General features: G+C 33.7%; 1 protein-coding gene across 2 annotated transcripts in view; it reads right to left on the minus strand.

Moving 5' to 3' along the window:
* Nucleotides 1–26,782, minus strand: part of CWF19L2 (CWF19 like cell cycle control factor 2) — a 105,363-nt gene that overhangs the window by 50,122 nt on the left and 28,459 nt on the right. Inside the window, exons 7-9 of one of the 2 annotated variants that reach the window (XM_024570737.3) lie at nt 23,151–23,266; nt 16,126–16,778; nt 5,129–5,222 (exon numbers count right to left, since the gene is read on the minus strand). In XM_024570737.3, the coding sequence (XP_024426505.2) occupies nt 5,129–5,222; nt 16,126–16,778; nt 23,151–23,266 (863 nt within the window). Of the gene's footprint in view, nt 1–5,128; nt 5,226–16,125; nt 16,779–23,150; nt 23,267–26,782 lie in introns of both variants that reach the window. The other variant, XM_024570736.3, reaches the window with a different exon arrangement.

Genomic DNA, 26,782 nt, shown 5'->3' on the forward strand with positions numbered 1-26,782 from the left:
TACGCTGTACTTTACATCCCCGTGGCTATTCTGTAACTACCTATTTGTACTTCTAATCCCCTCACCTCTTCACCCATTCCCCCACATCCCCTCCCATCTGGCGAATGCTCTCTCTATCCATTATTCTAAGCAAACAAGAAGAACAGAGAGAATAATGGATGCATTTTGAAAGTAAACAATTATAACAATATGTATTTTAGGGAAGATAGGAAGATGGAAGAAATATATAACCTTAAGAATTACATTTTTATAGTTTCTTAGGTACTATAAATTTCCAGTCCTCAAAAGCTTAGTTATTTTTAAGAAGGGAGATATTGCAAGACTTAAAATATGACCTTCTTTATTGATGATAAGTAATTTAGAAAAAAATCTAAATATATTTTACTTTTACTCTAGGAACTCTACAGGAATTTACATAAAATAACTGCATCAAAGCAATAAATCATAAAGATGCAAGTAGATTTATATGACAAGCAAAAAATAGCATTCTCCACTGCAGTACACAGAAACACTTCTTTTAACATGTTAAACCCCTTGCTTTCAAAACTGAAACTTTATTTTCTTTGTTGTCAGTTTTCATCTCATCAATTTCTGGTTTAAAGTTCTGAGTTGAAGTTCATTGTTACCAAGGACCAGATTCAAAGAGGGAGAGCAGCATATGCAAGATATGCCTCTTATTAGACAAACAAATGAATAAAAATATAAGTATGTTATTTGGCCACCTTCAGTTCTGCTAAGAGTGTTGAACTGATAGTACAACAAAACAGAAGACTACCTACAGTTGAGTTTGAGATGAGTACATTCCTAGGACCATGAGGGAATTTCTTCTGTCGAGACATAAAAAGCTACCTGACTTTGCTAATCTGCCATGTGCAATGTAACATGGATCAGTGTAACGGAAATGTGACAATATAATAGATAGATAGATAGATGCTGCTCCTACCAAATCATCCCTATTCCTATTCAATTTTGAAGCCAATCAGTCTAAATCACATTATTACATAATTTAAATGAGCTAATCCAGTGATTCTCAACCTTTTTCCACATAAACTAATTACTAAAATTCTGTAGTGAACCAAAAAACTATACTGTTTTCTGTCGATCTGACAAAAAAAAAAAACTTGGATTTATTTATACCAGATGGCAATTGTTGTAGTGACTGTTGTTATTTTTTTAATTTAGCAATCTAAGGGAAAAGAGTCAGTGTCCCTGACTAAATAGTCAGGTATTGCATGTTTTAAAAATTCTTGTGGCACACCAGTTGAAAAATCACGGAGCTAACCTATTCGAAAGTATCTAGCACATTATCAGACACAAACACATTGCCTTAAAATTTGAATAAATTAATTAACCATCCTTATAAGGCGCTCATAATTTAGCTTCCTAAGTAAGGGAATTTAAGAAAGTAATACATGTCCTTAACAAAACATGACTAAAAAAGTAGCATAAAAATCCTAGAAGAAAACACAGGCAGTAAAATCTCAGACATCTCTTGTAGAAGTACTATTGCCAATATTATCTCCTTGGGCAAGGGAAACAAAAAATAAATAAATAATGGGACTACATCAAACTAAAAAGCCTCTGCAAAGCACAAAAACCCATCAACAAATATTAAAGAAACCCACTATATAAGAGAACATATTTGTCAATGATAAATCAGATAAGGGGTTAATTTCCAAAATATATAAAGAATTTATACAAATCAACATCAGGAAGACAAACAATCCAATTAAAAAATGGGCAACAGACCTCAGTAGACACTTCTCCAAAGAAGATACACAGATGGCCAACATCATATGAAAAAATGTTCAACATCACTACTTGTAAGAGAGATGCAAATTAAAACCACAATTAGACTTCCGGCCAAGATGGAAGCATAGGTAGACACACTGTGCCTCATCGCACAACCGAAAGACGGACAAAACAACTTAAAAAAAAAAAAACAAACAGGACTGACAGAAAATCGAACTGTACAGAAGTCCAACAACCAAGGAGTTATAAAAGAAACATTCATCCAGAGCGGTAGGAGGGGCAGAGACAGGCAGCTGGGGGGAGAGGACTTGTGGCAAGGCAGTGGCTGGCAGACCACGCGGTCCCACGTTCGAGTACAGATAAACTGGGAGGAACAACTGGGAGTGAGATACACCTCGAAACCCTGGGTTCCAGTGCAGGCAAATAAAGCCTCAAAACCTCTGACTGAGAAAAAAACCTGTGAGGGTTGAGGCAGCAGGAGAAACTCCCAGCCTTACAAGAGAGTTCACTGGAGAGACCCACAGGGTCCTAATATGTACTCAAACCCACCCAAAATGGCCCAAATGAAAGAACAGATTAAAGCTCCAGAAATAATTCAACTAAGCAACAAAGAGATAGCCAACCTGTCAGATGCAGAGTTCAAAACCCTGGTAATCAGGATGCTCACAGAATTGGTTGAACGTGGTCGCAAATTAGAGGAAAAATAAAGGCTATGAAAAGTGAAATAAAGGAAAACATACAGGGAGCCAACAGTGACAGGAAGGAAACCAGGACTCAAATCAATGGTTTAGACCAGAAGCAAGGAAGAAACATTCAACCAGAACAGAATGAAGAAACAAGAATTCAAAAAAATGAGCAGAGGCTTAGGAACCTCCAGGACATCTTGAAATGTTCCAACATCCGAATTATAGGGGTGCCAGAAGGAGAAGAGGAAGAACAAAAAATTGAAAACTTATTTCAAAAAATAATGAAGGAGAACTTCCCCAGTCTGACAAAGGAAACAGACTTCCAGGAAGTTCAGGAAGCTCAGAGAGTCCCAAAGAAGTTGGACCCAAGGAGGAACACACCAAGGCACATCATAATTATATTACCCAAGATTAAAGATAAGGAGAGAATCTTAAAAGCAGCAAGAGAAAAGGAGACAGTTACCTACAAAGGAGTTTCCATAAGACTATAAACAAAATATAACCAGAGACATTGAAGTTAAGAACAATCTAACAATAGCCAGAGGGGAATGGGGACGGGATAGTGGGGAGAGGGCTTTACAGGAACGACTATAAAGGACACATGAACAAAATCAAGGGGGAGGGTGGAGGCGGGGGAGGGAGGTGGGTTCAGATGGGGTGGGGTGGAGGGTTGGGGAGAAAATGCAGACAACTGTAATTGAATAATAATAAAAATTAAAAAAAAAAAAAGACTATCAGCTGATTTCTCAAAAGAAACCTTGCAGGCAAGAAGGGGCTGGAAAGAAGTATTCAAAGTCATGAAAGGCAAGCATCACATCCAAGATTACTCTACCCAGCAAAGCTATCATTTAGAATGGAAGGGCAGATAAAGTGCTTCCCAGATGAGGTCAAGTTAAAGGAGTTCATCATCACCAAGCCCTTATTATATGAAATGTTAAAGGGACTTATCTAAGAAATTGAAGATCAAAAATATGAACAGTAAAATGACAACAAACTCGTAGTTATTAACAACCGAACCTAAAACAAAAACAAAGCAAACCACCAGAACAGGAACAGAATCACAGAAATGGATATCACATAGCGGGGGAGTGGGAGGGGAAGAGAAGGGGGAAAAGGTACAGAGAATAAGAACCATAAATAGCAGGTAGAAGATAAGACAGGGGAGGTTAAGAATAGTGTAGGAAATGTAGAAGCCAAAGAACTTATATGTATGACCCATGGACATGAACTAAGGGGGGGCAATGCAGGAAGGAGGGGATGTGCAGGGCAGAGGGGAATAAAGGGGGAAAAATGGGAAAACTATAATAGCATAATCAATAAAATATATTTAAAAATCAAAAACAAAAAAAAATAGCTTCAAAAACAACATATTATTATAGTTTTTGCAAACTATGCCCAGTTTAATATTTTAAAACATTCATAGTGTATCTGGCATTCTTTATTCAGTACTTTGTAAACTTATTCCCATAATAGTTAATAAAATGGATAATTTATAAAGAACATAAGCAAAAATTTCATTATATGGTTATATGTGTTATAGTCTTAATAAAATAAAACAAAAAATAAAACCACAATTAGATTATCACCTCATACCTGCCAGAATACCCACAATAAAACAGTAAGTGCTGGCGAGTATGGGGATAAAAGGGAACCCTGGTACACTGTTGGTGGAAATGCAGACTGGGGTAGCCACTGTGGAAAACAGTATGGAGTTTCATCAAAAAATTTAAAATGAAACTGCCTTTCAACGCAGTGATCCCACTTCTAGAAATATACCCTAAGAATTCCAAAATGCCAATTTAAAAGAATGTATGCACCTATGTTCATTGCAGTGTTGTTTACAATAGCCAACATCTAAAACAACCCCAATGACCATCAGTAGATGAGTATAAGAAAGCTGTGGTACATTTACACAATGGAGTACTACTCAGTAAAAAAAGAAGGAACTCTTACCTTTTGTGACAGCATGGATGGAAGTGAAGATTATTATACTAAGTGGAGTAAGCCAGTCAAAGAAAGATAAATACCATATGATCTCACTTATATGTGGAATCTAATAAACAAAATAAACTGACGAACAAAACAGAAACAGAGGCATGAATATATGAAACAGACTGAGAGCTGTCAGAGGGGCAGAGGAGGGGGAATTAGATGAATAAAGGTGAAGGGATTAGCCAAAGAACATATATATGCATAACCCATGGACACAGACAACAGTGTTATGATGGCCAGAAAGGAGGAGGAGGCAGAGGGGCATGGGTGGAGGTGGGAAAAGGGGGGTGGGGTCAGTGGGGATATCTGTAATAGTGTCAACAGTAAAAATAAACTTAAAAAGGGAAATAAGTCAGTGATATCTTCATCTCCTTCAAAAATGCTCAATAAGTTGCTCAGTGTAATTTGTTTGAATTCAAGTTAGAAATGCTAGAACAAAGCAAATAGTAAGAATAAAATTAAAAGCATTTAGTTCCCTAGAATCTTAAATTTCAGAAATCTGACAGAGAAAACAGGTAATTTATTTAGAAGCAGACAGACAGCTCTGTTTTTAGAAGTGTTAAATAATTTCTTTAAATGATCAACAAGCAGCAGTTATCCTCAAAGTGTGCTATATCCACATTGCTAAGGAAATTCCAAAATTACTCATCTTAAGTTAAATATTACTACTCTGCAAAGGAACAACATACAAGCCTTACCATATTTCCCATCATCTCTGCCTTGATAATCTTGGCTCCCAACTTGTTCTTCTCATCAACACTCAGGATGTGGACCGACTCATCCTCTGGACTACTTCTATTTGAACAGGGGAGATTAAGAGCATATGAAATACAGCTACAATGCAAATAACAGCATCAAGACTCAGATGTTACTATAACTAGCCTCAACAAAGCATCAATACCAAGAGAACGTGATTCATAAATAAACACATACAATCTCAATGTTCCACCATAAATTAATAGTCTAAGGTTCTTGTCACAATGCTATGATGGTTTATGAGTCATAATGATAACTGGAAAAGGTCCACTAACAATGAGGCAAATAATATGTCAAATATTCTTCATTATTTAATCTTCCCATACACATTCTAAAACAAGCAAATAAAAATAAGTAAAAACACTAGAACTAGACCATAATTCCACACATCTGCAGAAACTCTTTTCATCCAATGTGATACCACTAATAATCTAAAGAAGTAACATATTTAACTGCATTCAAAGAATAAAAACGACAATCATGTGTCGTTTTGCAAAGTCAACCCAGAATTATTCAGACGGCTTAAACTAATTTACAACTAATATAATGTACCAAATCTATACTATGGAAGCTTCACAGAAGAAAAATCTCAAGCCAATGTCATATTCCTGGAACATACAGCTGCCCTGCTTACTTCCCTGAGACAGATTAACATTAAGAGATATGAAACAATCATAAAAGTACTCAATCCAAAAGAAGCCATATAAAAAGGAAAAATAATACACAGGACAGGACAAATAAAAAACAAGTAAGAAAAGTACAGGTTTGAACCTAATTATACCACATTATCTATAAATGGTCTAAACACCTGAATTGAAGAGCAAAAACGGTCACATGGATAATAAAGCAAAACTCAAGAATGCACTGTAGACATAAATATGCTAAACATAAAAGAATGGGAAAAGAGATATCATGTTTTAAAACTAGTCAAAAGAAAGCAGAAGTGGTTTCTTTAATATCAGATAAATTAGAGTACAGAATAAAAAATACCACCAAAGACACACAAAAAAAGTCATTTCATAAAGAAGAGGTCAAGACATCAACTGTGCAGAAGAATCTCTAAACATTATGTACCTAATAATAGAGCTTCAAAATACTGATAAAGTTGTCAAGAGAAATAGACAAAGCTACAATTACAGTTGATTTCAACCCTCTACTCTCAATACTTGATAGGGTAAGTAAATAAGAAATCAGCAAAGATATGGAAGATGAGCATAACACCATCAACTAAACCTACCGGACACTCAGAAACACTCCACACAAAAACAGTAGAAAACACATTCTTTCTACATGTATACCAGATATTTACCAAGATAAACAATATTCTGAGTCATAAAACAAGTCTCAATAAATTTAAAGGAATCAAGTCATACAAACTATGTTGTCAGACCACAATGAAATTAAATTAGAAACCATCAACAAAGATCACTGGAAAATCTTCAACTATTTGGAAACTAAATAGCATACCTATAGCTTACCTATAAATCACCCATGGGACGAGAACAAAATCAAAGAGAATTTTAAAGTATTTGAAACTGAACAGAAATATAAATAAAATATATTAGAATTTGTAAGATTCAGCTAAAGCATTGCTTAGGGGGAAATTTATAGCACTAAGTATTTCTGTTAGAAATGCTTTCAAACTAATGATGTCGGCTTATAACTAAGAAAGCAGGAAAAGGAGCAAAATTAACCTCAAATAAACAAAATACAAGGAAAAAATAAAGATCAGAGTAGAAATTAATAAAAAGCAGAACAATAAAGACATGCAATGAAACCAAAATCGGTTAAGACAATCAATAAAACTGATAAACTTCTAGCCTTACTGATCAAATAAAAAAATTCAAATTACCAACAAAGAGCTGAAAGAACTAAAATTACTACACAACCTAAGCACTTACAAAAAGATATCCGGATGACAAACAAGCACATCAGTAGATGCTCAACATCAGTAGTCATTAGGGGAATGCAATGAAAGCCACGAAGAGATACTTCCACACATCCGCCAGAATAGTTAAAATTTAAAAGACTGACCATACAAGTTCCTGGAAGGATGTGGAGGAACTAAAAATCTCATGTATTGTTGGTGGTAACGTAAAATGATATAGCCATGTGGTGAAACATCCCGTTTCTCAATATTTAAACCTGTGGTTACCATATGATCTAGCTATTCCTCTCCTAGGTATTTACTCAAAAGGAAAAAAAGCACCTGTACATACAAAGATTTGTACCTGAAGGTTCAAAGAAGCTTACTTACAATAGCTCCAAATTGGAAATATTCTAAACGTCCACCAATGTATGAACGGAAAAACAAATTGTGATATACCTACCAGTGGCATACTCATCCAAAAAAAAAAAAAAAAAAGAAAGAAATGAATGACTGTTATAACAACAAAATGGACAAAACTCAAAATTATGCTGCGTGAAAGATGTCAGACCAAAAAGAAAATGTGAAATATGACCCCATGTATGTAAGACTTTAAAAAATGAGAACAAGTCTTTAAGGAAACAAAGAAAATAAATAGTTGTCTAAAGGGGTTGGGAGGGTGTGGAGAGAGGTGGAGGAGAGGGATTATGAAAGGGTACCAGGAAACTTTTGGGAATGATGATTTTGTTAGAATACACATATTTCAAAATTAACAAATTGCACACTTTAGAGTATAAGTGCAACTTATTATATGTCAATTATACCTCAATAAAGTTGTTTTTATTTCTTTAAAGATTTTTATTACTTATTTTTAGAGAGAGAGGAAGGGAGAAAGAGAGGGAGAGAAACAGTCTGTGGTTGCTTCTTGGTGTCCCCTACTGGGGACCTGGCCCGCAACCCAGGCATGTGCCCTGACTGAGAATTGAACCGGTGACCCTTTGGTTCACAGGCCCAAGCTCAACCCATTGAGCTACACCAGTCAGGGCTCAGTAAAGTTGTTTTTAAAAACCATCATAGGAGAGTGATAAAAAATTTAAAAAGCAGAAAAAATTCTGTCATAAATTTCAAATATAAAGAGTATATCTATGATATTACTAGTTTCTATGAATTCTTAGATATCATCATACTCTACTCATACTCTACTGAAAACTCTACTGAGTTTTCAATATACATTCTGAGAAATAGAAAAACACATAAACAGACCTCCAAATCAAAACTTGACCTAATAACCAACCATATATAGAAATTATTTTTAAATAGTGAATTCCTTTTGGGCAAAATATAAAATCTTTTCATAGACAGCATTTGAGCTTTTCTTCTCATTGGTGAAAGGAAAGGCAATATTCTGGTGCTGAAACTAAGATACCTAAAATATTTCACGTAAAACATCATTAGAAAGTAACACATTTTTGTTCCCCTCAAGCTCTTTCAGTCTACATTTTAAAAACTGGTAAGACAAACAGTTACAGGCACTGCATTTGTGTAAAGAGGATAACTTCATTACTTTTTATGCTCTTCTGTGGACTGAGGTACTGCTGGTATCATTAGTTGTACTTTTTTTCGTATGGGAAATAGTTTCCAATCACTTTTTTAAATTAAATTCTGAGGTACAAGTCATTTCTATTGTCTTGTAAATGTAATCTGTTTGAATTCCAGGCAACCTAATCATATTTCAGTAAAAATTTTGACTTACTAATCAACATAATTTTTCTCAATTTGCATTCTTTCCCATTCAGTTAATTCCAAAATTCTCTGCTTTGAAAATTTACTATTCCTGTCCTTTATGTGGAAATTATAAATATTAAATTTTATATGCATGTACAATATAAAACAGATTAACAGTTGTGCCCATTCCAAAGAGCATCAGTGCAATTATTCCCGCAGAAGCTGGCCTGCCCCACAGTCTGCCGCCATTGCCAGATTCCTAAATGAGAAACTTTCTGGCTGTTTTTCATTCTTTTTTCTGCTTTTCTTCAGTGACCAGGGTTTCTTTCCCCCTACAAAGTTCCGGTCTAGTTCATCCATTTTCATCTCAACACCAGCCAACTGAGATTAAAAAATGGAGGAAGAAGAAAATGGGTGAGGGGGTGGTTTCCCCAATATTTCTCAAAACCTTTCTCTGTTAATCCAGTGGATGCCTACTATAATCCAGACACAAGTCCATACAGGAGTTCTTACTGAGCTCACTTATTTAGAGAATCAGCCATTCTGCAAGTAAGCTTAAGTGAGATAGGGTCAACAAAAAAATGAAGGCCAAAAGGCATCCATCAATCCATTTCCTTCTAAGGAGAAAGACTAGAAATGTTAATAAACTACTATATCAAATGTCAAGAGACTCATGCCTACTAACAAATATGCACCAAAATAAAGGTATAAATACCTAAAAACAGACTCCTAAATTCTAAAAGTTCCTAATGCAAGTTTTTCATAAAGCACTAAAAGCTTCTTCTTTAGAACACCAATCATTATCTTGCATTATCCCTTCAAGAAATCCCCTTAGTATTATGAGAAAAGAAGTTTTGCAGTCAAGTTCACATGAGTTCAAATCCAGACTCTGTCATGTATTAGCTTTATGGTCAGGCAAGTATCTTAACCTCCCGGAGGCTACAGGGTCCAGAGAATGATTTATAGTTACCCTCACCTTATCAGGATTAAATGCAATAATTTGTAAAAATTACAGTAACTGTAGCAATATATTTATAGAAATATGAGCAGAAAGAATTTGTAAAGTTATCTAATTTAAATTCCAAGGACATGTCAGATATAAAAATAAGCTACTGTTCAGACCAGATACTTCACATCTGACTGAGAAAAAGGAACAAACATTCCAAACAGAACGCTTAACCTGGTGCTCTCAGAAAGGTTAGTTCCCTTTGCCAGTGAAAGCCAATTACTGAGTCAAAGAAGAATCCTCCAATCAGTTCTTTGTCCATCATGCTTCAAATCCAATTGTGAAATCTGGTCAAGGGCAGTTAACAGTTTAGAGCTGGTGCACAGATAAGAAGAAACCAAATCCTTTTGAGGGGCCACAGAATTAAAAGCTTCCCCACTGAGTCATGGCTGCCAACTCAAGCTCCTCCTCTCTACATTCACTCCTCTGGTTCACGACTGCTTCTCTCTCAGCTATATTCTCCCAACCAGTAATATCATCTTTAAATCTGTTCCACTTCCCAAACTAACCTTCACACTACATTGGACTCTAAAATCCAAGTATAATCTATTCAAATCCTGGAGATATTTATTCCCTATCACTACAGGATATTGTCCAACTCAAAAAAAAAAAAATGTTTCTGGAGCCATTTATAGGACAAAAAAGGCAATATTTGCAATATCTGCTTATCCATTTTTCTCCCACTCAGTAGAGAGGCTAATGCTTGCCAAGCATTCTAACAAGATTTAAAGATGCTACTGCACCTATGTTCCAAAATACTATTTGCAAATGCTAAACTATGCCATGCCCTCTCTCCACGTTTTCCCTCAACGTTGGATGTCCTTCCCCAACTAGTGCCTAATGGGTTATCCTTCAAGAGCTCACTACTTTTCCCTACACAATTTCCTGGATTCTCTTCCTCCTAATCTTATCCCAGAAGAGTATTGCCCCTTCTTGTATTCAAGTACTATAACTGTTAACCACCTATCCTTATAAGTATCTTGGCATTTACGTACCCTATTTGTTCACATATCTACATAACTGCCTCTTCAATATTGTGAGTTCTTTGAAGGCAGATACCATGTCAACTATTTTTATGTAACCAGATTTAGGAAGTAGAAGCATCCACAAAATGTAAGAAGAAAAGCAAAAAGAATTTGTCAACATCATGTAAGTTAGTTCCAAGAGACATCTCTGATACAAAAATAACCTCCAGGCTTTTTCTCAAATTTGAATGAGTAAAAGAAACAGTCTGTTCCTCACACTTTCGGTTTCTAATGAATACTTAAAGCAAACATAATGTACAAGTGGACTAACAATTTTAAGATAATTGTGTTCCAAAGGTACCAATGTTTTGGTAAAAGTAAAATAAGCTAATCTCAGTAAGCCAAAACAAGGCAAGGACATTTCAATTGTGTTAGCTGTATGTGAACTTTCTTACATTACTTTTTTTTTTTTTCTGAAGCTACCATATTCATTGTAGTCCATATAGAGACCAAAAAGGGAACACTAATATTCTGGGGATCATATGCCGAAAAGCACTAAGTCCTCAGAAAAGAATTCCTCTAATTTTCTCCTGTCACCCAGAATCTGTAGCCACAATTTCCATTTCTTTAACATTGCCACCCAAAGCTAATGCTTCTACTTTGTATGAGTACACTGGATCCTATATTCATCCACACTAATCTTGGGGTCTTGCTCAATTAGTCCATCTATCATCTCTCCATGTATTAGCTTCTTCTAAAAATGACACTGACTCTTTCCCATTAAAATATAAACATATTCAAGTATCTTCACCTTAAAAGAAAAAAAGGTAGAGAGTGAGGAGGCACTTCATTCAATCCATGGATCCCACATATACTTTCTATCTCTATCATTTCATAACCCGTAATCATAACTTAGTCTATGAAATCTGGCTTATAAATCCTATTTTACAATGATAATGTTTTTTTTATCCTCACCCGAGGACAGGCTTATTGATTTTTAGAGTGGGGAAGGAAGGGCGAGAAACACACATACAAAGAGAGAAACATCAATCAGTTGCCTCTCCTACGTGCCCCAAGTGGGGACTGAACCCGCAACCCAGGCATGTGCCCTGACCAGGAATCAAACCTGTGACCTTCCAGTGCATAGGATGATGCTCCAAGTGACTGAGCCACACAGGCCAGGGCCAATGATAATACTCTTGAGTAAATTACCAATGACCTCTATTATTGTTTATCCAAAGGCACATCTTTGTATTTTACTTGATCTACCCTTTTTTTGAGAAATGTTACTCTTCCCCTTCACTTTTCGATACAAGCTTAAAAATTCAATCAAAAGAGGAAAATGAAGATATGCTAAAATCCAACCAAAGCTCACAAGTTTCAAGAAGATAATTGAAAGCACAAGGGACCTTTAAAAGAGGCCACGTTCACTGTCATGAAATTCACACTCTACAACATTTTGAGGAGTGGGAATATTTTCTAACAGAAATTACACTGTTTATTAGTAGATGAATAATAGATGAGGATAAATGAGAAGATATACTAGAATTCTAAAAATGTCTAATACTTAATATTTTAAATATTAATAGATACTTAATATACTTTAATAGGACAGTAACAGGTATCACATACAGACATTAAATAAGAATTGTTGGGCACACAATGACCAAAGAATACATTACTTCATCTTGCTAACACCAGCAAACAGCGCAGAATGGACCCTCACTTTCCATAAGCTTTTACAAGGATGAGTACATGCTCTAAAAGAAACATCTCCGTGACATCTGCAATTATCCTACAGAAAAGAGAAAAGGACAAGCTTTTCTAACTTTCCAGGATAACTGCTACTTCAGAAGTCTTCTTCATAATTAATTTCTAAAAAGAAAATCCTGTTTTCATATTAAAACGTATTTCCTTTAGGACACACACACAAACACCCCTCTGGCTGAAAACTTCTGCTGAACAAGTAACTAAAAGAGGAACAAACACCTAAAAGAGCTCTAGCCCAATGACATATCTAAAACCTTGAGTATATCATATTGCAATTTTTTTTGCATGCTGACAGTCACAGATCTCTTTCCTTTAATTATTCTTTTCTCACCACTTATCCTCAGATATTCTCTCTACTCTAAGGATCTCATGCCTATTCGCAAAGCCTTCAGAACCTGGCATCCTTCTTTTGTCTATCCAGGCCACAATAATAAACTGTAGAGAATGACATCCAAAGATTAAAATATTACATAATATGAGTTAGTTCCTTACATTAACTTTATAAAATCTAAGTTAAGGACATCACATTAGTTTTGTTCATATTATGTACTACTCTAGGTCTCAAATTCCTCAAAATACATAGCTATTTTCCCACAAAACAAAACCATATGCAAATACATTTTATTTCTAAAGATAATAAGCCTGAAGCTCTTAATCATGTGGGCCAATACTAGAGGGTGTTTTTTGGCCACTTTAGATAGGACCCAAAAAGGACAAAGAAAAAGAATGATAAATATGATCACATTAAGAATGAATGAAAGAATAAAAAAGAAAAATAAAGAAATGGAAAACTACAAATGATAAAAAAAACTATATACATTGAATGATAACTATAGAGTTCTCACAAAAAAACTTTAAAAATATGCAAAATATAACACTAGTTAACAAAAATAAAAATGATCAACTTTTATAAAAATATACCCAACTTCACTCCTATTTAAATGTAAATCAAAGAAAGTTCCTGTTTCTCAACAAGTCTATGGCAAAGATTAACAAGTTCAATAACACTACCAGCAAAGAAGGAAAAAAGTCATTCTCATCTACAACTGGTAAGAGTATAAACTGGTTAACACAACAAAACATAATTCCACTCCTTGGAATTCATTTTACAGCTATACTTAAGTAGTGTGCAAAGAGGCACATACAAAATATTCACCTCAATCTTATTTGTTAGAGCAACAAACTATAAACCTATTTTGTCCGGGAGCTATTGATGTTTTACAATAGAATATGAAAGAGCCTTTAAAATGAAAAAAGTACATACATATAGGCTGATGTAAAAAGATCTTTAAGATATATTAACTGGAAAAAAACAAGGGTCAAAATTGTACATGCATTGTGAAACTACATCACACATATATAAAGTTTTTTATAATAATTATATTACATATGTTCTTTCTGGTAAAACGATCACAGACCCAGGAAATGACTGTTACATATAGTTGCAGATAAAATTCATTACATCCAGTTTAATTTGAATTTCAGATAACAAATATTTTATTACAAGTACGTCCAAATATTGCAAGGAACTTTTTTTTTTGGCTAAATCTGGCAGACCTAGTTACATAACAGTAAGCAGTTCACAACCTCAGTTGCCTTAATTTCTACATCTCAAAAATGTAGGGGTCAGATTATGATTTCTTCTAATTCTAAAATCAAGCCTATGATTTTCTTTCTAGTTCTAAAATTCATTAGTTCTAAACCTCCCTACAACTCTGACATTTTATAGAGAATTCAACATATACCAGAGCAGGGATAATGTTGAGATAAACTAAGAGCTTCTAATAATCCTTCACTGAAATCTTTCCAGTCCCTAAAAATAGACATTCTTCAAGGTCCTGTGTTGGTCTCTTACTTTGACCTCAGGGTGTACACATGTGGATGACTCCTAGATTGTTCTTTCCCTCTCCAGTTTATCAAGGAATTTGTGGAAAGCCTCAAACCAACTGCAACATCACAATTACTGCAGCTAACAAAGAATATTGACTCCATACCAAAAAAATACAGCTTTTAGTGAGTGCTTGTATTAGAATATATCTATCAGAAGCTTACCATTTAAATATAACATGCAAATATGAAGCAATCAGAGAAAGAGACAGAATACTTGGAGAGGTATGGCTGTTGCACATAATCTGCTTAGCTGCAGCCACGGAATTCAAGACGTACAGATCATCCAAGTGTTAAGCCAATCCTAATGAAATCAGGAAATAAGAGCTTCATCCCACTGACGGCTGGGAACTGGAAACAGCCTACCCTCTTGAGTACCTGGAGTAAAGCCTGGACAATTATACATGTACACAGCCTTAAACATTCTCTAATCCCTGTCATGTGTATAAGGTCAGTACAACTAGGCTTCTCCTTTGGTTTCCCAGGAGCAAAGCCCTGGCTTGAACCACAGAACCACAGCCCATTTGACTGTCCAGATTCTGCCAGCTTCCTCCCACTGAAAGCAGCACACTGTGCATTACAATGCATAGCTTCAGATGGAGTCGTTAACAAAAGCAATTTATCAGACTCATGACCCAGGACCACAATGCTTAAACCTATGCCTGCCACCACTGAATTCTATTGTTTCCTAAAACCTCTTCCTTCAGTATCACATTCATTTGGTGGTATTTTTAAACATATTTTGAACATTCAAGTATAATTTAGTCATTATCCTTTGAATACTAATTTTCTATTCACAGTTATCTCCTACAGACCTACCTCTATGGCTAAGTCAAGTTTTCCTAGGCCTGATTTCACTCTACCTGGGTTTCCTATTCTACTGATCCAGCACTTTATATAAGTATATAATAAGTACAAGAATAATAAAACCAGTAAGTACTACCTACTTCCCTAATCATTACAGATACAACCACTATCCTACCTATATTTTGCTTTGAAAACTCTTAACACTAGGTTTAAAACCTCTCAACTATCAAAAGTGGATTATTTTTTTCCTCTATAAAACCACCACTATACAATTCATGCTGCCCTGTGCAGGTTCCTTCACATTCCTTTTTCACTTCTCTTTTGGGCTATATCTTCCTTCAGTCTCCCAGACCTCCAGTAGACATGCGATATTTACAATTATAATTACTCTTAACAATGGGGTAATTTCCTTTGAAAGTAATATGGAATAAAATCAAGGGGGAGGGTGGAGTTGGGGGATGGAGGGGGGTTCAGCTGGGGTGGGGTGGAAGGATGGGGAGAAAAGGTATACAACTGTAATTGAATAACAATAAAAATTTTAAAAATATATTTAGATTAAAAAAAAAGAAAGTAATATGGAAACAGTAACATACCAAAATATTTTCTGTAGTGCATCCATTTAAAAGGATTATTAACTCAGTTTTATGAGTTGCAAAAAACCAACAAATTTTAAGCAAATACAGCTATTGAATTCTTGCAGCTTTTTATGTTAAATAAAACTGTGAAATGAAATGCAATCCATAAAATGAAGTGACTGAATTGTTAAATGTGCATGTCTTATCTCTTCCATCAAATTTAAGAGGAGATTACAACTCACACCTAATTAACAACAGATGTCCTAAAAATACAGTTTACTTCCTTGAATCGAATAGACCTTAATATTATCAATTTAAAAAACAAATGACAAAATACCCAGCAAATGAAGACTTTGTGTCCTGTAGATATTCTTTTTTCAGAGAGGCATCCCTCAAGCTTTCATTCTGTGATTTTTCTCTTGCATCTTCTGAAATGTGTCCATAGTCAACACTGCCACAGGTTTCTAATGGCTTTTGATTTGAATGTTTCTTCTCTCCTCTCTCATCACATAGAACCTGTGATGATAAATTTTCTTCACTGTTCTCTGTGGGTTTTTGAAAACCACAATGCAGAGAACCCTTAGCAGCCAGTGCTGAAGATGAACCAGATGGTTCAAAATTTCTGCTCTTGCGGTGAAATGAAAGTTCTTCGTCATCAGAGGGTCTTAAAAATTTAGGTCTCAAATTTCCAAGAGAAGAAAACTCTGTATTTTGTCTTGAATTAAAGTCTCTTCTATATGTTTCTGAAGACCCAGATCTATTATCTTTTTCATCACCACTAAACTTATCTTTATTACTAGTAATATCTGTTGAACTACATCTATCCCTTGAACTTTTGTTAGATTTTCTCAAGTCTGATTTTCTACTTTCTTGACCACTTTGTGCTTTTTCTGAATATGCTGGCTTCCTCCAACGTTCTCGTCTACAGTCTTCTTTTGTGGATGCAGCTTTTTCAGCTTCTTCTAATTTCAACTGAAATATTTCCATTGACTAAAAAGGAGAAAAATTAAAGAAGATATATAAAAGTTTAAAAGGTTCAATGACTTATACCCCATATGCCTCTGTGCCATGATGCACTATTGAAACACAGTGAAAGAAAAACCCAACAAAAGGCGGGGGGGAGGCCAAGCATCCTACCTGATACGGGCTGAACAGTGCCTCCCCTCCCCTGGACCAAAGTTCTATGTTGAAGTTCTAACCCACAGTACCTCAGAACATGAACATACTGAGAAACAGCCTTAAAAGAGGTGATTAAGTTAAAATGAGGTTGTTAAGTTAGGCCCTAATTCAATCTGACTGACGTGCTTGTGAAAAGAAATTTGGACACACACACAGATGCCAGGTAAGAATACAGAGAAAATAACATGTGAGAACACCTTGGGAAGGCAGCCAAAAAGAAAGGCCTCAGAAGAAACCAAACCTGCTGACATCTAGATCTTAGACTTCCATTCTCCTAAACTGAGAGAAAATAAATTTTTTGTTGTTTAAGCCATTCAGTCAGTAGAACTTTGGTATGGCAGCCCAAGCAAACTAATATACTACCCCAAAATGAATACTTTTAAAAATATGATTACTCAGTGAAAATTTACCAAATTAAAAAAATCTGGGACGTGAAAAGAAGGCTCTTAAGTAAAATATATAATACAGAAAACAGTAAAATAATTATATAAAATAATTCCTACTGTCACTGAGATTCAAGCAGTTGCTATTGTACATTGCTAAAAACATAACAGACTCCATGAAAAAAAAGCAGAGTTCAAGAACAAGAAAGACTCGTAAATAAAAATTGTGCATCTATAAGCATCAGATACAGTGAGTGGATGAATAGAAGTATTGAATACAAATTAGTGAATTCAACACTAGCCCAGGAATTCTCTATACTTAGGAAAAGATGGTAAATAGATATGTTATAAGGAAAAAGAAACATGGACACTTAATCTAAGATAATTTAACATGCATGTACTAGTATTTCCAGAAAGAAAGAGCAAAGAGAGAAGCAAGCACTAACAAAATATAATAATGTAAGAAAATTTCCCCAACTAATTTTCCAGATCCAAAGGGCTCACCCAATATCCTTAGGAAAGGGAAGAAAATGAAGCATACAAAGACTCATATGTTAAAAACCCTAATTCCTGAGTCTCAAAATTCACATAAGGAGCATATAAACAGATGGGAATAGGTAAATGAACAACACATTACCTCCAAAGGAAAGAAAGTAAGACTGTTAACTTCTCATCTACAATACTAAATGATAGAAGATAATGGAATAAACATCAAATTTTTTTTAAAAATTGTAAGGCAATAATTCTATATTCCATTCACAATCAAACTATCCTACCCTAGTATGGACAAAAGAAAACCATTATCAAAAATGCAGAAGGTCAGAAAGCAAATCACTGACTAATTTAGGGGCAGTGGGTAGAGGAAATTACTCAGGATCAGAATGACAAACCAGAAATGAATTAGAGCAAAGATCACTGAAAAAAGGAAGACATGCTATCAACCAAATGGCAAATGTAACAAGTAACTCTAAATAATTGTTCTGGTAGTTGAGAAGTTTAATATAATTGTCAAGAATAAGATGTGTACTTTTAAATTTATAACTGGAATTAAAATTTCAAATATTTTTCAATAAAATCTAAAATATGAGATGGGGGAATGAAAACATGCTAAAGTTATTACCTTACACTAGGCAGAGATAATCCGTAATATTTCATGTAAAGCAAATTTTTTAAACATAGATTTAACCTGTTTCTTAAATTCAGTGACAACATATATAGAACAGAAATGATGGCAGTGAGGTAGAGGAAATATTTTTGTAATGAAAGCACCTCTTCATAGGCAGTTAGAATTAGTGGCTTCTTAGATTCAATAAAATATGATAAAATACAGGCAACAATAACAGCAATTACTACAAGTTATTCGATGCTTATTATATTACATTGTTTGCATAATTTTAGTAGGCTCGAAGGACAATACCCAACTTCAAATCTATGTGTTGACTATGCAATCTTGTGTAAGTTATTTAACCTGAGTTTGCCTCTGTTTCCTCATTTACAAAATAATAATAATTGTACTGTTGTTATAAGTTAAGTAAGTAATTAACTTATTTAACACAAAGATTTTAACAGTGCCTGGCATATGAAAAGCACTCAAATAATTATTAACATTCACAACAATTATATGAGATTGATACTAATAGTCATGCTTTTAAAATGGGAAAGAAGTGAAGCTAAGGTCACAAAGCAATAGACTAATAAACCTGACAATGAAATTCAGGACCATATGACTACAAAGCCAATGTTCTTAACTACAGGTCAAACTGCCTCATTCTATGATGACTCAACTGTTCTAAAGAATTAAGAAATTACATAAAATGTGAAATCCAAATAATAAACATAATAACTCCTACTATCAAAACTTAATAACGTAAAAAGATAACTTATACATATATTAAGATATAAATTCAGTAAAGGAAATGTCATGACCAAATAGAATGAAATCTTTCCATCTGTGACATCAATGGACCTAGGGGTATTGTGCCAAGTGAAATAGGCCAGTAGCTTATGATTTCACTTATATGTGGAATCTAAAAACAAAATAAACAAACAAACAAAAAAAAAGAAATAGATTCATATACAGAGAACAAACTGATGGTTGCCAGATGGGTAAGAAAGGTGAAAGGGTTAAGCAGTTACAAAATAAGGGTTAAGCAGGTAGAAATCAGCAGTTACAAAAATGGTCACAGGGATGTAAAGTACAGCATAGGGTCAATAATACTGTAATGAGTATATGTATAGTGTTGGGTTGCAAAGTAGCCTTATCTGGGGATCATTTCATAAGCTATATAAACACCTGCAACTAATATAATACTGAATGTCAACTGTAATAAAAAAATTAATTTTTAAAAATAGGAGTCACTCAAAGAATGCAAGAATGGTTGAACATTAGGAAATCTATTAATACCACTCACCTCATTAACAAGAAAAAGAAAAAATATATCATCTCAAAAGACACCTATAAAGTTATTTCATAAAAATTAGCCACCTTTTCCTAATTTAAAAACAAAAGCAACCAAACAAAAAAGCATCTCTGACTAAACTGTGAATGCATAGATACTTTTTAAAGATGATTATCTTCAGCTTAAACGCAGGAAGGTATCAATTAAACACAGAAAAACAAGAAAACTTGCTTCCAGTGTTTTTATCAAAGTTCTAAAATTCTATTTGAGAAGTCAAGACAGTTCAAATATTGTAATACTGAAGGGGAGAAGCCAAAAGTAGTCATCAATGGCATATAACTATCTTCCCAGATTAGCCAATTAAGAATTAGATTTAATGAGGCTTAAAACATTAGAGTTTAGAATATTAGCAGACTAGCACCAACAGCACATCAAAAAATATAAGGGAAAAAAGATTTAATATACAACTGAAAAAAATATTTACAATATCCTTAAGGACACACGAATAAAAACTGCACAGGGAAATTTACTAAAGAGTGTAAATGAAAATTTAAATAGAGAAATATCTAGTATTCCAGGATAACATGACTCTACATAATAAGGTATTAAGTGTTCTTAATTTATCTATTCATTTAATTAAATTCAAATCATAATGCCTAAAAGAGTTGAAAGGTTATGATGAATTTTGGAAAATGTTTCTATTGAGCTTGAAGTTGACAAAGTGATTCTAAATTTAGCAAAATAAATAAATATATAAACACATAATGAAAAACTAATTTTTTAATAACTAATAAAAGACTCCACTACATAGTAGATACTCACTAATTATTTGCTATTTGCATCAGTTACTAAAAATTATAATAATTATAATAGTATGGTACCAATGCCAGTAAATGCAAAAATTAATAGAATAGATTTGAAAGTAAAACAACAGACCTTTTATAAAAGACAATTTAATATATAATAAATGTCATTTCAAATGAGTGGGAAAGAATAATTCATTCAATATATTGTAAACAACAATCTGAAGATTTATGGAAAGTTAGATATCAACTTCAAACCATATACAAATATATATTACAGAAAAAATAAATGTATAAAAAATAAAACTGAATACTCAAAGTAAATATAGATGCACATTTTTATGATTTTGGGGATGGAGAATGCCTATAAGTGAATTTTATCAAGAATATTAAGTCATGAAAGAAAAACCTAATGTATTTTGTTAGGTACGAATAAACTTATCCATAACAAATACAATCCTTCCTCCCTCTCATCCCCCCACACCCTGATAGAGTTCTTCTTTTCTATTACTATTTCTATTACAGTTGGCTTGGTGTTAAAGTCATTTATATATGTCTTGTTCCCTTACTAGAACATGAACTTTAAATCCTAGAAGTCCAGGACCACATCTGACTTATCTGTATAGTTTTACACATAGTAGTCAATCAAAAAATATTTGTTAAACATTATTTTTTAAATGAAACTAAGAGGAAGAAATATAAGTAGATTTATTAAAAGGTCTTAAATAAATCAATACCCCAAAGAAAAAATGGGTAAATACTATCAATAATCAATTCACTTAAAAAATACAAATGGCCAGAAAATATATGAAAAAATATTCCAGCCCTGGCTGGTGTGGCTCAAAAGACTGAGCACCGGCCTGGAAACCAAAGGGTTGCCAGTTCAATTCCCAGCCAGGACACATGCCTAGCTTGCAGGCCAGGACCCCAGTAGGGGGTGCAGGAGATGCAATCACAAATTGATGTTCCTCTCCCTCTCTTTCTCCCTCCCTCCCACTCTCTAAAAATAAATAAAATCCTTTAAAAAAAAAGAAAAATATTCCAATTTACTAATAAAATAATAAAAAATAAAAGTAAAGAAAAATCTGTTTACCAAAGTCATTTTACTGAAAATATAATTTGATCAATCTTTCTGTAGAGAAATTTGGCTATATCTTTATCTCATTTTGCTATATCCTTTAAAACAGCAATTTCATTTTTAGTAATTCATCTTAAGAAAATACCCAGATAAGCCCTGGCTGGTGTGGCTCAGTTGGCTGTAGCGTTGTCCCATAAACCAAAAGGTCACAGATTCAATTCCCGGTTGCAGGTTCAGTCCCCTGCTGGGGTGAGTATGAGAGGCAACCCATCAATGTTTCCCTCTTGCATCGATGGTTCTCTCTTTCTCTCCCTCCCTCCTTTTCCCTCTCTCTAAAATCAATAAGCATGTCCCTGGTGAGGATTAAAAAAAGGAAAGAAAATATCCAGATTAAGTATGCAAAATGCATTGTACAAAGATGGTCAGCAAAGTGCTATTTAACAGTGTTATTTATTTAAAAAAATAAAAACATATAAATGTCCCTCCATTGACTATTAAGTAATGGTACATAATAAATAAATATATTTAAAATACTAAAAGGTCATTAAAATGTATGTATTTACTGACATCCAACTATGTGTATATTAGTAAGTGTGAAAGAAACAGGATATATTCTATAAGCCTATTTAATAAAATTATAAGCCTAATTTAACAAAACAATTTATTTTATCTAGAAAAATGTATATATCAAGATGTTCACAAAAATTATCTTAAAAGATAGTTTTTCCCTCTTTTTTCAAACTCTTACTACTTTCTAAACCTGCTTTTTCTGGAAATTAGAAAAAAAGGACATCAGTAGCTACTGAAACTGAAAGATCCACAGATGGTGACTAGGAGAACTGGTCTTCAAATGTCATGTACTGGTGCATGGTTCCATTGTTTCAAGAAATAGATATATTCTTAAAAAACAGTTATATTCCAAAACTCTGGAACATAACAAAAACTCTAGGGGAAGAAACTGAAATATAAATCAAAATTTCAACAGTGGATATCTCTAGAGGTATACAATGGAGGCTTTCCTCACAATGAAAAAATGTTATTTTTATATCAAACAGGCACATAATCTCAATTTTATATTGATAATGTCATGTAAGTTTACATAATAAATGAAAAGCAGAAAAATGGTTTCAACAGTATATAGATTTAAAATTTAATGCCAAATCAGCCCTGGCTGGTGTGGCTCAGTGGCTTGAGTGTCGGCCTGCGAACCAAAAGGTCACCAGTTCAATTCCCAGTAGGGGCACATGCCTGCGTTGTGGGCCAGGTCCTCAGTGGCCAGTGCATGAGAGGCAACCCCACACTGTTGCTTCCCTCTCTTTCTCCCTCCCTACCCCTTTCTAAAAATGTGTATAAATAAAATCTTTTTAAAAATTTCAATACCAAATCAATGCAAAAGTGTTTCATGGTACAAAACACTGACAAAGTTAAACATATTTAATTTCAAACAGAATTTTAAAAAGGACACAATTTTCCATATAACTCTTAAAATAACACATGATCTCCTTAATATGAATACTTACCCCATATCTTTCAGCTACAATGTCTTCAAAATTTCTATTTTGTCTCTCAGCTTGTTCCTGCATTCTTTGATAAGATTTCCTTAGCCAGCTTAATCCACCATCTTCTATTACTGAAACTAAATTTCAATACTAAATGTCAGTTATACTTTTCATTTGGTATAACAGTATTAATATTTATTCCTTATAAAATCACTTCTGAAGTATAAAATTGAATATTCTTCTTGCACATAAAAGGCATAAGTGTATTTAAAATTTAACATATATTTGAATGCCTACATATGCAAAGTACAGGTTTGTGACTCTGAGAAAGAAAAAATAAGTAAAACTATCCTCAAAAAACTGTAATCTAAAAGAATGAGGATAAAAGGATATAAGTAATAACAACAGAGATAATATTGGCCAAATATTATAAAAAAGATATGAAGAATTATAGAAAAAATTGAAAAGGGAGGATTATTTCTAAAGGAAAGGTAAGAAAAAATTTCACAAACCAGGCTCAAAAAAATGAGTTGGGATTCTTCAAACAAAGGTAAGAGTAGGCAAGGCATTCCCGGAAATAAATAAGGAACAAAGGCACACGTGGGGGGTGGGGAAGAGAAACTACCTCCATACATCACAAAATGAAATAAGGAAATTATAGATAATGCTTAAATGTATATTAATTCAAATTATTTTAAGTTAGTCATGATTACCAACTATGAAAATCTGAATGCCTTCAACAAACTTTATTAAGTCACTTATATTTCCTTCTATACACATCACACTTTTGATATGTACAAAGAAAAAATCTAATCAATTATTTAAGTAAAAATTCTGTTCCTGATTTCCTTGTCCAAATATAGGACTACCTTACATCATCCCAGTTCTATAACCAATAAAAACACAAACACATAGACCCCAAAAGACATATAAGAATCTTCATTAAAAATCTGCGGTAATCCCACCAGCCTAGAAAACAACCCAAATGTTTACCATTAGTCAAATGGACATGTATTATATAAATTATATTTCTAAAAAAGACTACTATGCAGCAATGAGAATGAGTGAGTACAATTATACAAACATGGATGAATCTGAAAATGTGGGCAAAGCAGCAGGAAAGAAAAGAGGGCACGTGCCTGCGTTGCAGACCAGGTCCTCAGTGGGCGGTACATGAGAGGCAACCCCACACTGATTCCAGTTTTTCCTGGAATCATACAGTGTATGATTCCAGGAAAAACTGATTTTTGGTGCTAGAAACCAGCAGTAACCCTTCTGGCAAGAGTGTAGAGACCAGAAGGACACAAAGGAGCTTTGGGGATGCTAACAACGTTCTGCTTCTCCAACTGTGTGTGCCAATAACACAGATGTTTTTACTTTGTGAAAATGGTCAGTATACTTGAGTTGTATACTATTTTGTAAGTGTCAAACATCAATAAAATGGTTACTTGAAAAGACAGATTTTTCAACCCTCAAATTCTAGTCCATCATTCAAATCTAAGTTTATCTTTACTAAGCAACTTGTTCTAAGATAATGGGTCTTTTCTTACAGGTCTAAAATACTTTCTGCTTCAAAACCTATATCTCTAGTAAACTCAATGATTCACTTTTTATTCTGCTCTTGCTCTTTTTTTTCCTTATTTTTCTAGTCTATGAGGTTAAAATTAACAAGAAACTACTCAAGGAAGTTAGTCTAAATCTGCAATTTCTACAGAGATTAGATAAACCTCTTACAATTAATACCTATGTTAGTGTCCCAACTATGTAATTCAATTTTTTATTTTAAATACTTATTTGTAAAACTGATAAAATGCTAATGGACACCGTAAAAATTTCCTGAATGATCACCAATATATTAACAGTTCAGAGAAAAAAAACTGAGAAAAAGTAAGACTACTTTGAAATCACTGTGTTGAAAATTATTATGAAAATCTAGCAAGAATAAAAATTCAGTCAATTCAGTCATGAGTAAAATCCACACATTTACAAGTATTTATATAATAATGTCACCTTCAGTCAGTTTATATTCTATTTCAATAGTCTTATTAATTTTATGATTAAAGATCACAAATACAGTATTTTTAAAAAGAGAAATCACCAGATTTAATATTTAAAAAGTAAATAAATATACCAATTTGCAGCACCAAAATCATAAAATTCAATTCAACAAATATTTAGTGAAATTTACAATGGATATGCACATTTGTTGCATACAGTAGGGAGCAAAAACATGAATAAAACATAGCCCCAGGCCTCTTTGCTGAGATAAACATATATCAAATAGTTATAAGAAATTCATTGGTATGCAACACTTAATATATACCTGTATTTAAAGCTATTTTTACAAGTCAAAAATTAAGAGACTGAAAAAAAGTATGCTTCCATCATAATTAAAAGACCATATGGTTATAGACCATATATAATGAAATGAATCAGTGCTACACTCCCCATTATTCTCAGAACACAGGATAATATAACTATAGCAATAAACTTAAAGATTTGGAAACCTCGATTTTTAGTCTTGCTGATGCTACTAAGTAGTTCAAAGATCTTAAGGAAGTCATTGACTTCTTTGAATCTTTATGTGTAATATAACACAGTAGATTGAAACCACCTTTGAAATTTCTTCCAACTCAAGATTCTAAGACAATTCAAAAATAGAGGGAACAGAATCTACAAAAATAATGGAAACATAAAAGAGTTTTGTGAGCAAGTATTTAGTAACTACATGGTAACAAACATAGTCTTCTCATGAAGAATCTAGATTAACTAACCATGGACTAGAAATCAGAAAACCTGGGCTCTAATACTACTCACATGACTATAAGCAAATTGTTACCTGGCCACTCTCAGCCTTAGTTTCCTGGGCTATAAAGTTAAGACAATAATGTCTACTTTACTATCTTCACATGGTTGCTATGAAAATAAGCTGATATGTAAATGTGCCATGTATACTTTAAAATGTACAAATACTCCCATTACTAAAATATAATTTTAAATAATTTTGTTTGGAAGCTAAGAAGTTTACTTACTTTTCCACTGAATTGTGTCTAAATAAAGGCAACCTAAGATTAACGAATTAATTATTAAAAAATATAGCACCTCGATCATTACCAAAAAAAGAAAAGTTGATAAAATCTTCCCAGAACATTTAATCGTAAGGAAAGTATTTGACATCATCGTCATTATTAAGTATTACTATATTCCAGATACTGTGCTAACAGATTTTCTCATTTGATCCTCACAATAACTATATGGTAGGTACTATCATTAGTCCCTATTACGGATGAGTGACTGAACTCAGAGAGATCAGGAAACTTTCCCAAAATCATGAAGCTAGTAAGTGGAAATGCAAAGGTCTAATAAAAGTACACTATCTCCGAAATCTGACTCCTAAACTGTAATACCGTATCACCTTTACATACCTCAATACTAAACTTGTAACACTTTTAGGTGCCTAACCATTTCAGCGCTACCACTGGTCTAAACAGAAAGACCACACTATCTGCACATGCAGTAAAAACTACAGATCACTTCTTAAAACTAATTTCAACTTTGGGATGTGAACCTCTGACAGACATAAGCTTTCTGTCCTTTTTCCTTTCTAAGAAAACACAAAGTGGGAAAGGGAAATGGTGAAAGCATGTGACGAA

This window comes from Desmodus rotundus, chromosome 5 (genome assembly GCF_022682495.2).
Source record: "Desmodus rotundus isolate HL8 chromosome 5, HLdesRot8A.1, whole genome shotgun sequence".
Classification (NCBI taxonomy): domain Eukaryota; kingdom Metazoa; phylum Chordata; class Mammalia; order Chiroptera; family Phyllostomidae; genus Desmodus; species Desmodus rotundus.